Source organism: Sinocyclocheilus anshuiensis, unplaced genomic scaffold (assembly GCF_001515605.1).
Source record: "Sinocyclocheilus anshuiensis isolate Anshui unplaced genomic scaffold, SAMN03320099.WGS_v1.1 scaffold735, whole genome shotgun sequence".
Lineage (NCBI taxonomy): Eukaryota > Metazoa > Chordata > Actinopteri > Cypriniformes > Cyprinidae > Sinocyclocheilus > Sinocyclocheilus anshuiensis.
In genome coordinates, this window is record NW_015548245.1 from 905,933 (window position 1) to 918,854 (window position 12,922).

At 35.7% G+C, this 12,922-nt stretch overlaps 3 protein-coding genes across 3 annotated transcripts in view; all 3 read right to left on the reverse strand.

Moving 5' to 3' along the window:
• Positions 1-1,364: 1,364 nt before the first annotated feature.
• On the reverse strand, positions 1,365-2,692 carry LOC107655170 (granzyme B-like). Its single transcript, XM_016442593.1, has 5 exons — positions 2,607-2,692; positions 2,351-2,501; positions 2,016-2,157; positions 1,628-1,885; positions 1,365-1,520 (listed from the first exon to the last, which is right to left on the reverse strand). The coding sequence occupies exons 1-5, from the start codon at positions 2,665-2,667 to the stop codon at positions 1,365-1,367; spliced, it is 768 nt and encodes a 255-aa protein (XP_016298079.1). The 5' UTR covers positions 2,668-2,692.
• A 4,715-nt stretch (positions 2,693-7,407) lies between these two features.
• LOC107655171 (chymotrypsin-C-like) lies at positions 7,408-9,230 on the reverse strand. Its single transcript, XM_016442594.1, has 5 exons — positions 9,141-9,230; positions 8,934-9,078; positions 8,694-8,835; positions 7,610-7,851; positions 7,408-7,525 (listed from the first exon to the last, which is right to left on the reverse strand). Exons 1-5 carry the CDS (start codon positions 9,199-9,201, stop codon positions 7,408-7,410), a joined length of 708 nt encoding a protein of 235 aa, XP_016298080.1. The 5' UTR covers positions 9,202-9,230.
• A 1,659-nt stretch (positions 9,231-10,889) lies between these two features.
• LOC107655190 (granzyme B(G,H)-like) overlaps positions 10,890-12,922 on the reverse strand; it is a 6,006-nt gene continuing 3,973 nt past the window's right edge. Inside the window, exons 3-5 of the mRNA XM_016442611.1 lie at positions 11,600-11,741; positions 11,218-11,472; positions 10,890-11,100 (exon numbers count right to left, since the gene is read on the reverse strand). Of these exons, the coding sequence (XP_016298097.1) occupies positions 10,942-11,100; positions 11,218-11,472; positions 11,600-11,741 (556 nt within the window). The 3' untranslated portion in view covers positions 10,890-10,941. The remainder of the gene's footprint in view (positions 11,101-11,217; positions 11,473-11,599; positions 11,742-12,922) is intronic.

Genomic DNA, 12,922 nt, shown 5'->3' on the forward strand with positions numbered 1-12,922 from the left:
CTCTTTATCACAACCCTGCTAAAAGTGCCAGTACGTGCGCTCATTGGCGCCCCTTCAGCTGGTGGCGCCCTAGGCGACCGCCTAGCTCGCCTACGCCTAGAAACGGCCCTGCTCACAATCACACAAGGGGATTGGGAGCGGGGAGGAAATGTGAGTTTAAACATTGTGCAAATGTTAGAATTCACATTAGTTGACTACATCTTTACATCTATGGCAAAACAGCAGTAGCCAACCCTGCTCCTGGAGGGCTGCCATCCTGCAGAGTTTAGCTCCAACCTCCAACACACCAAATCCAGGTCAAATCTTCAGATTTGCTTGAAATCTACAGGCATGTGTGTTTAATTAGGATTGGAGCTGAACTCTGCAGGACAGTAGACCTGAGGCCAGAGCTGATCAGCCTTGAGGTGGAAGACGAGACAGTTTAGTAGTGTGAAAATACAAGATATTTAGATGCCTCAATCTTAAGACACTTAGACATGTATGGAGTATATTTTGCATATTACTTTCTTTCATCAAATGCAAGACAGAAATATTGATGATTTTGACTTTTTTTTTATACCTCAATAGTTTATTCTGAAATACACTATCTATCTGTCGGTCTGTCTGTCTGCCTATTTGTGGAGCTATAGACATAGCATCAAAGTTTTAAAACGTTGATAAAAATCTTGCCCACTCAGCATATCTGCCAGCCTTCTGTAGCTGGCAAGAATCAGGCCTTCTCAGAAGTGAAGTGGTAACTGCCGTTTTTGAAGTAGTTAAACGAATGGCTTCACTATTAGTAGTCCTGTAAATGAATGGCTTCACTATTAGTAATCCTGTAAATGTATGGCTTCACTATTAGTAGTCCTGTAAATGAATGGCTTCACTATTAGTAATCCTCTCTCTCTCATGTTTAACTGCATGTCAGTAGCTCTACCAACCATTATAGTTCTAAAATGATGTTTTGGAATTAGCAACAGTAGATTGAGCTGAGATGCATAAGAAACTAGTTCTAGTTCAATTCTTCACCAAAGCATTTTGAGGCCCCAAAAATGCAACAACAAACAAAATCTGTGCTTTAAAAGCTCCGTTTTTAATGCCATTTTTTACATCTTTGTTTTTCTAATCAGTTTTGAAGATTTCACTCTTTGCCTAATCAAGTAGGCAAGATATGAACCATACTTGCTCATGTGAAATTACTTGGATACTGTATGTGTCCAACATCTAATACTGTAATCATACTCTACAGTATGTGGTTGTGAGGAAACTTCAAATGATTGATGCTTACCATGTGATACTTTTATTGAAATAATATATAAAAAAAAAAAAATTTTTTTCCTTTTTTATTTGATTTTTTTCCCCTCATGAAGTCACTTAACATTTTTTCATTTTTTTATTATTATTTTGTGAATCCATTTGAGATATACTGAAATCTTAGTATACACGTTAGGATGCTCGGGTGAGTTACAGACATTAACATCACCAAAGGAAGTGACACCAACTGCAGTTTTTCCACAAACCAAAGGACCTCCAGAATCCCCCTGTTAAAAAACACAGATCAACACATGACTTAAAACATATATCAGTTTAAACTCAGTGAAACCTGTTCATAAATTAACAGCGTCTGTGAATTAAGTTTTGTACATACTTTGCAGGATCCACCACGGCCAAATACACACATCATCTTTGAGACTGAATACTTCTCACTTCCTTTCCATTTATTTTTACATTGTGTGCTTTTCATTATCGCCACGTTTGCCTCCATTAGACGATCACTCGCTGAGCCTTTCGGCTGCAGTTTTCCCCAGCCAGCAACACTACAGGCAGTACCTGATTTGATGTCTTTTTTATTCTTCATTAATGATATCGGTTCAACATTTTGGCTTAGTTTGACCTTTTTCTCTAGCTGTAATAAAAACAAAAAACAGATTTAATCACCCTCCATAAAATTAAACCATTGATTATTATATTGCCTTTGTTTACGCAGCTTAATTATTATTTTTTAAGTGCCTCCTTGAGAATATTTCTTTCTTTACCCTCAAAAGCATAATGTCATTCAGTCTCGTATCACTGCTATAGTCAGGATGCTGGTGGTAGGACTTCACTCTGATGCGGACAGACCCCTCATTCTTATTTTTTAGGTCATGTGCACCAACCACAGCTGTCAGTATCTCATTTCTGTTGAAAGAAAGCCTTAATGAACATTTTTCAGAGTTGTATGTGTTCTTTTTAAGAGCATATTAAGTATACTGATTTGATGACAAAACTTTGTAAACCATATACTACTGTCAATTCATCTAAAAACTCAATCATAAATAATCAGTATCAGTAATCGATCAGTATTGCAGTTTAGACAAAACAAAAGTCTTACTTCTTTTGACAATGTGCAGCAGTCAAGACAAACTGATCAGAAATGAGGAATCCACAGCAGTTATGATGTCCATTTATCTGAAGAGAAACCATGTAAGGTCTGGAGTGGGGTTTTGCTTCTTTGCCGTTCACTATACCCACATTCACATGAGCTGAGAGAGAGATACTGCTGTCAGTCAGCTTAATCAGCACATACCAATCAAATATATATATATTTTTTAAATCAGAATAATATGCTGTTATATAATGAGTCTCACCAGTGAAGGTCAGGTGTGGCAGCAGAGAGGCCAGCAGGAGCAGAGAGATGATGGTCATCATGAAGACAATCAGTGAGCTCTTACTGACAAAATACTATATAAACACAAGGGTGGGTGGAGACAGTGAGCTGCCCGTAAGAGGCCGTTTTCTTTTCTTTTTTCTTTCCAATTTGTGGTTTAAGTGACGATGAGTAAATATTGTTCTTGACCACAGATGGTTCAGTCTAGAAGTATTAAGCAGGTCGACATACATTTAGGTACTTGAATATTTACAATTCATTACCACAAATATATAAATGGAATATATGAATGGAAAAGCAACATTATAATACAGGTGGCATATTTTTATAAGCCTATACAGTATATAGTCCATTTAGAGGTCCAATATAGAAAGCTGGCGATGGTGACCTCTGTTGGTGAGTTGAGGGAATTGCAGAAATGACAACCTTGTTCTAAATAATCTTCAATTATTCTACTTTGGTAGATAATGAAATAATTTGGCATGCCATTTATACCCTTTGTAAACAGAACAAAAGACACTTAAGGTGTTTCAGAGGTGAGAAAGACACCAAGTTCCTCACTCCCCTTAAATGTAGTTTCTGAATAATTTTTAGTGTGCTCACATTTAGCATTGTTTGTTGAATTCTCGCAGGTGAAATCATGTTGTTTCAGTAGGAATCTAAGTATAACTGCTTCATAAACAGCGATGTTACCACCTCCATGGATTCTTAGTGGATTCTAAGTTCACTTGAGAAGATGGCCACCTGGTCACAGATGCAATTTAAACCAGGGAAATCTAGGAGCCCATGTATCCTGAAAGGAAATCCCTTAGTATTCAAAGGACTGAGATTCCAACTATTGAAGAACAAGGAATTCGATACCTGGGAAAGTGCTATGACTACACTCTGAAAGGCAGCACCAATCTCAAGGATACCATAGCTCAATTGACCATTTGGCTCAAGGAAATTGACAACAGCCAGTTGCTTGGGGGGTTTAAGGTATTGTGCTTCCAGTATGGCAAACCTAAACAACCGAGGAAGGCCACCAGGTAGATAGCAGTGGCAGCAGAGACTAGCTCAAGGTAGTTGTGGTTAATGAGAGATTGCTGTTCTGCAGGCGAAGGCTGATCTGGTCTTCGCTGCCCCGCTCAGGTGAAGATCACAGGTTGAGGGGAGAAACGCTCATGACCCTGCGAAACCTGCTGAAGATGCAGAGGGATTTCCAACAATGTGCTCGCTCTGATCAAGCTGCCACCAACAACTAAACAGGAGTATCACATCCATAGTTGCTTCTGCAGTTCCTGCTTGTGGCAAAGCATCAGTGATGTTCATTTCATCTTCTTATTGTAATTGCCTCCTGGCATGCAAACATAGGAACATGTCTATATGCAGAAATCTGGCCCTGGACATACTTGTGCTATCTGGGAGATGTTGAATGCAAAAGAAGATATTTTGAAGAATATATATATATATATATATAAATGCTATGTAAGTCAATGGGATCTATCAATAAGTATCACAGGAATAATTAGTATTTAAAAAAAATCTAATCTCAATGATATATGACTATATAGATACAATGACTATGCATATTAATATTTCAGGCTACAAAATTAGAAGCATGAATGCATTAACACCAGGTATGAGGTCAAAGCAAACAGGTTTCCAGAACCCCCCCCTTCAGCAGAACACAATTCTACAAAAGTTTACAATATTTCTCTTAATACAAGTGACTACTGTGAAATTGAGACCATTTTACCAATCGCACAAAGACCTTAGAACTATATTAAACATGAAAGGGATATGATTATGAATTTTGAAGATACAGTAAAGGCATGATATAAGTATTCCATAAGATTAAACCATTACTACATTGCCTCTGTTTATTCAGCTTAATATATAATATTTAATTATATGTGTATGTGCATATATATATATATATATATATATAAATTGTGCCTTCTTGAATATATTTCCAACTTTACCCTCAAAAGCATAATGTCATTCAGTTTCGAGTAACTGCAATATTCAGGATGCTTGTGGTAGGGCTTCACTCTGATGCGGACAGACCCCTCAGCAGTGGTGGAAAGAGTACTGAAAAAATATACTCAAGTAAAAGTACCATTTCCTTCCAAAAAATGTAGTGCGAGTAGAGTAAAAGTACTGGTCCAAAAAACTACTTGAGTAAGAGTAAAAGACAAAATTTTAAAAACGTTGTACATTCTGTAATTTACATTATCTTGTTTGTCATAAAAAATGAAGAATATCTATCATCCAGCAGTTTTAATTTTGACTGCCAACTCTTTAAAATACATCAAAACAGCACGGAAACAGTTATTCTCAATACAATCATCCACATTTAAATCATAAAGTTTGAAAAAAATAGATTTAAAATCATGTGTAAGGCCACTGAGACAGCATGCTGTTGTTGCACATAAAATATTAATGTTTAGAACAGTGCAAATACAAACACCATTAGAAACTCATAGTTCAGCATCACACACCATGATATGGGTTCAAATGAGAGCCCATTTCTCTCCAAAACGGTGCCAGTTTTAGCGTTTTGCAATAAAGAAATAAGAATAACTAAACTTGATAATTTATGTTATTTATTTTGCGTTAGCATGAAGCTGCAGTTTCACAATACATGAATTACACTTACGAGTAACAGTAAAATGCTGCAAATAATATTTTCTTGCGCTTGAAACACGATTTACACCGTTACAAAGCTTCTCTTGCGCATGCAAATTTAATTTACGCTTACAGTCTTATGTACACTTCCACAACTCTTACCCTGCGTATGCAAATCTTTTTGACGTAATTCTACCTTCATACTGGCTCCAAACGAATCTCTACTACACAGACTCTGGCTCCAAATGACGTCATTTATTCAAGATGGCAGCAGCCATACTGAGATGCTTTGGCTTCACTTTTCTATAGTGGAAGGAATAGGAGACATGTCGTCCATCTTTTTTTACAGTCTATGCTTGAAGCCACCAAATACATGTTCCTCATTCTCTTGAATGTTATGGTCACTGGGAAAGGATGTGTTTTGTTCGTTTGTTACTTCGATAAAATCGGGTGGCCACGGCATAATATTCCCTGATAGCACACATATATCACGGAGACGTCTATTTGACGTCTGCATTTACATCTGCAAGACGTATTTTTTAGAGTTTTTGCTCATCTGTAATACGTCTACAGGACGTTTCCTATCAGATGTCAAATAGACGTTTAGAAGATGTCTAAGATGTTTATGACTTAGAATGTATGTAAAATTGACATCTTAAAGACGTCTATCAGATGTTTGTACACAGCAGATGCTTTCCAGATGAAGCGATCTTTAACAGACATCTTGCAGACGTACCTGTGCTATCTGGGTTACGTTCCCATGAGTTGCTGTATGCAATATTGACAGCTAGCAGTTAAAATGGTTACTGAACAGAAACGAGTGCAACTAGCACACGTACCTCTGCAAGATGTCTGTTAAAGATTGCTTCATCTGGAAAGCATCTGCTGTGTACAAACATCTGATTGATGTCTTTAAGATGTCAGTTTTGCATACATTCTAAATCATAAACATCCTATAGACATTTTCTAAACGTCTATTTGACATCTGATAGGAAACGTCCTGTAGACGTACTGCAGATGAGCAAACACTCTAAAAAATGTCTCGCAGATGTAAATGCAGACGTCAAATAGACGTCTCTGTGATGTACGTGTGCTATCAGGGTGACAATAGAAAGCGACGAGCCTTACGGTGTAAGCTGATGAGTTGATTTATCCATTTTAATAAGCCTCGTGTCACAAAACTTTTTAGAAGGATTCCGAGGCTTTTTAGGTCGGGTAGAATCTGTTATCTCTGACCCAGTTCGTTTGCTGGCATCCATGGCTGCAGTATGCTGTGTTTTCCAACAACTGGCAACCCTGAGTGTTGAAATACTTACTATTGGGTAAATTGGCAGTGGGCGGAATCACACAGGCAAAAGCAAAAACAGACATTCCAACACGGAACACACATTTCAAAATAGAATAACAGACTGTAGCATTGTTTTTTGGAGAAACGAGTTTGGAGAAAGCATATGGAATTTGTATGCTTTAGTACAATCAAAAAATTACATACCGCAACATACTATGACATCTGGTGGTGAGTTGTGGTATTTTTTTACACTGTAATCAAGGTCATGTTGACACTACATGCTACCTTTTTTCATGTGTTAAACTTCTAGCATATTCAAGTCAAACGTTTAAATGTTTAGTTCCTTCTATCAGGTCTTCCTAAAAGTCTTTAGCAGTAAAGTGAGCATTTCTGCAGTACAATGCACTTTTACCCTATGTCTTGTGAGCAGGAAATATACTATCTCCTGAATCAACGTGGTGAAAACATCATCTTGTCTGCAGGAAATGCCTATCAGAATCCTTGAAAAATGTTATAAAAAAACATAAAATAGGCCTTCATATTTGCAGTCTTCACAGGCTGGGTAAAGAAATAACCACTCACAGGTGATTGACATATGACACATTTATTGAATAAATTTGGATACATTCAAGTCAAAATCAAGTAAAAAAAAAAAAAAAAGTCAATAATCATTTTCAATAAACGTATGTATCCGTGGCAGATATACCGAAGTTCCTAAAAATAACGAAATAATGTTCCTGTGGCTTAGTGGTAGTAGAGCATTGCGTTAGCAGTGCAAAAGGTCGTGGGTTCAATTCCCAGGGAACACACATACTGGTAAAAAATGTATAGCCTGAATGCACTGTAAGTCACTTTGGATAAAAGTGTCTGCTAAATGCATAAATTAAATTAAATTAATATAAACTTCAGGTAGCTCAGGGGAATTACAGAGATGAGGGTCACCAAAAGATTTGACACCAACAGCAGTTTTCCCACAACCCAAAGGACCTCCTGAATCCCCCTGTTAACAATGTAAACACAAAAACTAAGCTCACTGTTTGGGGCCTTATATCAATCAATATGACAGATTATCTTTTGTACTTAGGGTGCATTTTCCTCCATTGCCATATGTACACATCATCTGTGAAACTGAATAGTCATCTTCTCCCCATTTATTTTCACATTTTGTGTTATTCGTGATCTTCACGTGTGTTTCCATGAGATGACTGCTAAGGGAACCATTAGTATCAAGCCTTCCCCAGCCTGCAGAATGCACTTCAATCTCCTCTTCTTTCATTGGTATGGATATCCAGTTGACTTTCTCGTTTTGTGTGACTTTCTTCTCTAGCTGTAGTACAAAATATAACAGAAATATGTTATATTACTGAACAGCAGTTTTGCTAATTATTTATTTGATCAGAACATACATGCAACCTATTTTTAGGTAATTTCCCTTCATTTGAGATTTAAGTATGTCTGTCTGGTTTGTTTTCTGGTCCAGCCTGAATAAATTTGTGCATGATTAGATAGCCTGCTACGCTGAAAAGTACAAAATGTATGGACGGTATGCAAATAAAAGCATTTACGTTTGCAAAGCTTTAGAAATGCAAACATCTGTATAAATCCTTTATATTCTATATATATTTATACAATTTACTATTATATAGATATTTTTGAGACCTTAACCCCATCTGTAGACTACGCTAACCACTTCTCAACAATAAAAAAAAAAAATAGGAAGATATATGTACAATGACAGCAATTTAACTATGACATGGCTCTCTGTAATACTTGATTCTGATTGGCCGATCTTCGCGCTTCTTAGCGTCTTCACATTTACGTTCTTTTGTAACGCAACTGGTGCCATCTTGTGTCATTACCTCAATGGATTTTTGTTCTTAATTATTGTAATACTGTAATAGTGTTCGTCTTGTTGCTAGGAGAATTGTTCTGTAGGTTGTAGTGGACTATTTGTTTTCCTTAGCAGAACATTTATTATGATTCACAATTTGTAGATGTGTAAAAAGATAATAGTTGGCCAGTTTATTTTGTGACTGTACATTATAGCCATACATCATATCTTGCTTACAAATAATATAGCCCAGATATTTATTATTAATTTTTTTTAAAGATATATGTTACATATGATTTTGAACTAAAATTAAGTAGTAATTAGTAATAGATTGTTACCCTCAAAAGCATAATGTCATTCATAACAGGTTCCTCAGTAAAGTTTGAATGCTGGTGGTAGGACTTCACTCCAAACCGGACAGAACCCTCAGTCTTATTTTTCAGGTCATGTGCTCCAACCACCACTGTCAGAGTCTCTGAACTGGTCAAATCAAATAGATTGTATTAGCATTCAGTTTTGTCTTTTAGACTATAGAATGTCAAATGCCGTGATGGACATTTCAAAACAATACACTCTACTTCTCTCGACAATGTGCAGCGGCCAACACAAACTCATCAGAAATGAGGAATCCACCACAGACATGTAGCCAGTTCTTCTGAAGACAAACCATGTAAGGTCTAGAGTGGGGTTTCGCTTCCCTGCCGTTCACTATACCCACATGAGCTGAGAAAGCGAGAGAGTGCTGTTAATGATATTATTCAGCAGACTAATCAATTCAGTCTCACCAGTGAAGGTCAGGTGTGGCAGCAGAGAGGCCAGCAGGAGCAGAGAGATGATGGTCATCATGAAGACACTCAGTGAGCTCTCACTGACAAAACACTTATAAATAAAAGTGGGGTGGAGACACTGAGCTTCTGGTAACTATTTCTCAAACCAGCTTCTAGGGCAGGGATCCTCAAATCTGGCCCACAAGATCCACTTTCCTGCAGCGTTTAGCTCTAACCCTAATCAAACACACCTGAGCAAGCTAATCAATGTCTTCAGGATCATTGGAAAATCACAGGTAGGTGAGTTTGATCAGGGTTGGAGCTAAACTCTGCAGCGCATTGGCCCTCCAGGGCAGGATTTGAGGAACCCTGTTCTAGGGCATCACAATGCCACATCTAATGATCTAGGACAACTTCAAGTGAGCTGGAGACAAACAAAATGAACACTGAATGACTACAAGGCTTATTTTCACAATAAATTTAAATACTATAAAAATACTTACTACATATATTTACTACTACTCTGTCCAGTGTTTCTAACTCAGTTCTTGTCAGATCAAGTTCTTACTGAAAATGTAGAATTGTTTTATAGTGCATGCATGCAACCAAATAACCTGCCCAATTATTCAGCTGATTCTAAATACATTTTTACTCATTTTGATTATATTAAAAGTTAGTTTGCTTTGAGAAATGTCAACATAGCTAGGGTGGATGTGGTTGGACAGTAACAGTCATGCAACTAGACCTGCAGCTGAGCTCATAATCTCCAGCCACAACTCTCTGCCCAGGGGGTAAAAACAGTAAATGGGGAAAACTTGCTTCTTACATAAAATATTCTTACCTGTGATCAAAGCAAGAGTTTTAAATTAACTGAAGAGAATTAACATACCTTAATGATTGTATTAAAAACATGTCTGGCAGCAAATCTACATCAGAATACCAAACTAACACGTGTGGTAAACATGGGCGGCGCATGATGTCTGCAGGAAACAACTTTTTTATCAGAACCTTTTATCAGAATATACTAAAATGAGTACACGATAAAATGAGTTCATCAAGAAATACTCAGAATGATCTTAGTGATGTGTAAAACAGCAACTTTCCCACCAATTGCAATGCTCACTTAAATGTGTTTTGTTCATATTTCCTACAAACACTTATTTAATTCATGACTTTTTGCACTCAATGAGTTTATAGTGTATACAGACCAAAATGATTCAAACGTTTGTGGTTGGTAATGTCTGTATTTGATCAAGTAAAAAAAAAAAAAGTGATATTGTGAAATATTATTACTATTTAAAATAACTGTTTTGTATTTTATGTGATGCAATTTTCAGCTTCATTACTCCAGTCTTCAGTGTCACATGATCCTTCAGAAATCATTCTAATATGCAGATTTGCTGCTCAAGAAACATTTCTTATTATTATCAGTATTGAAAATCATTGTGATACTTCATATTTTTGTGGAAACTGATACATTTTTTAAGGAAAAGAACAGCAAGTTAAAAGAAGAGCGTCTCTTACTCCAAACCTTTGAACAGTGGTGTATATTTTCTTTAATTAGAAAAGAAAAAATCATTCATAGTCACCGGGCATGTACTTTTGATTTTATTTTCAATATGTTTATATATGTAAATGTTTATAATGGCTGTCTTCAAGTACCAAATTAACTGTCTGCAGTTTCATATCTGGTTTAAAATACAATTTCTGATCAAATAAAACCTCTAGACAGTATATCAATGCACATTAATTAAATAAGATTGTGGGGCAAAGTCAACTAAAAAAAAAAAAAATAATCACCCCATTTCATCTGCAAGAGTTAATTAACATTTCCAATTATGCTTTTTATCCACTGAAGATATGCTGAAATCTTAGTATACACTTCAGGTAGCTCAGGTGAATTACAGAGATCAGGGTCACCAAAAGATGTGACACCAACTGCAGTGTTTCCACAAACCAAAGGACCCCCTGAATCTCCCTGTTAAGAAACACAGATCAACACTTCATTCACAGTCATGCTGTCATCATTTTTAACTTCACTGAAACCAATTCACACATTAAGATTTGGTGAATCAAATGTTGTTGTTTTTTATACCTCACAGCTTCCTCCATCTCCATATACACACATCATCAGTGAAGCTGAAAAGTCTTCCTTCGTCCATTTGCTTTCACATTTATTGTTATTCATGACCGTCACATTTGTCTCCATGAGGCGATCACTTTCCTTGCCATTAGTTTCTAAACGTCCCCAGCCTGCGACACTGCAAACAGAACCTGCTTCGATATCGCCTTCTTCCGTTGGTATGGATATCCACTTGATATTGTCGTTTAGTTGTGCATTTTTTTCTAACTGTAAACCAAAAAAAAAAAAAAAAAATGGCAGCATCACTATCAAAAAGATTTGATCATCTTCCATAATACTATAGATTGGCTGTTATTCTGCATGAAAGTCAACTAAAGGAAGTGCAGTTTGTTACCTTCAAAAGCAGGATGTCATTCTGAAAAGATTTGCTGGAATAGTCTGGATGCTGATGGTACGATTCCACTTTGATTCGGACTAAATTCCCGCTCTTTTTTTGTAGCTCATGTGCACCTAGCACAACCGTCAGAACTGGAGAACTGTTAAAAAGGCAAGTTTTATTTAGCAATAACTTATTTTACCGTTCAGAATATGGTTGTACAGTAGTCATTTTCATTAAATTTAAATATTATTTATGAATTTTTATATAATTAGCTGGCTTAATAATAATATTAAATTATTAATATTATTATTATAATATGTGTATTGTATCGAGGGATAGTAAATAATGGCATATTTAGTATTTATTTATTTTAAATTATTTAATTAATTTAATCAATTAGTAATATATTGTATTACCTAAATTATAATATTATATGAATTATAATACATTATGTATTTCTTAATTTTAAACAATTTAATTATTTAAATTAATTAGTCATTTATTTATTTTATTATCTAAAATATAATTACTAACTTATAATAATATCATTATAATAATATAAGTACTATATTGAGCAATAATTAATAATAATGTATTTGGTGTTTGTCCTATTAAGACTTTATTTCAGTAGTCCGCTTTAGACATTCTACTATCTATAAGTAACTTTGCAACTACATGTCAACTAACTCTCGTTAGAGTATTAGTAGATTGCTACACTGTAAAAAAAAAAATCCGTAAAATTTACGGTAAAAAAACGGCAGCTGTGGTTGCCGGAATTTTACCGTAAAAAATACGGTAGCAACGTTTTAGGTTTTACGGTTTTAACTTAAATTTACAGTTAAATACCGTAATTTCATTAACTGATATAATGTTAATATACCAACCTTATTGAAGTACTGAAATCTGTTTTGTACCTTTGTAATACACTGATAACCACCCAATGCAGGTGGGAATGAGAAAGTCACATGATGAACCAAAGCCCATCACAAGCAGCTTTTAAATAATAACATATATAGAAGGTGCACAGTGTCATTCACACAAACACTAAACACCATCATGGTAACACACATGAAACTGAAATAATGCAATAAACATTAATTTAACAACATTAGGTGTAACACACAACCCTAATATACAAAACTGATAAGAAAAAAACTAAGAAGAAACATCGTTATTTCAACAAAAAAACATCAAAGTTGAAATGTAACGCAGGGAATTCTGGGAATGTAAATTTACGGTTATTTACTGTAAGTTATATGGTCTTTTTCACTTCCAAAAAACGGTATACTACCGTAAAATTAATGTCCAATACATGTAATGTCCAATACAGTTTTTCAC

Excerpts from the sequence above, each read along its gene's own strand:
- LOC107655170 (XM_016442593.1), bottom strand. The coding sequence starts at position 2,667 with ATGATGACCATCATCTCTCTGCTCCTGCTGGCCTCTCTGCTGCCACAC. Across the intron at positions 2,502-2,606 it reads GCCACACCTGACCTTCACTG|CTCATGTGAATGTGGGTATA; the intron begins GTGAGACTCATT and ends TCTCTCTCTCAG. Across the intron at positions 1,886-2,015 it reads ATGACATTATGCTTTTGAGG|CTAGAGAAAAAGGTCAAACT; the intron begins GTAAAGAAAGAA and ends TTTTTATTACAG.
- LOC107655171 (XM_016442594.1), bottom strand. The coding sequence starts at position 9,201 with ATGATGACCATCATCTCTCTGCTCCTGCTGGCCTCTCTGCTGCCACAC. Across the intron at positions 7,852-8,693 it reads ATGACATTATGCTTTTGAGG|CTAGAGAAGAAAGTCACACA; the intron begins GTAACAATCTAT and ends TTTGTACTACAG. Across the intron at positions 7,526-7,609 it reads GGCAATGGAGGAAAATGCAC|GGGGGATTCAGGAGGTCCTT; the intron begins CCTAAGTACAAA and ends ACATTGTTAACA.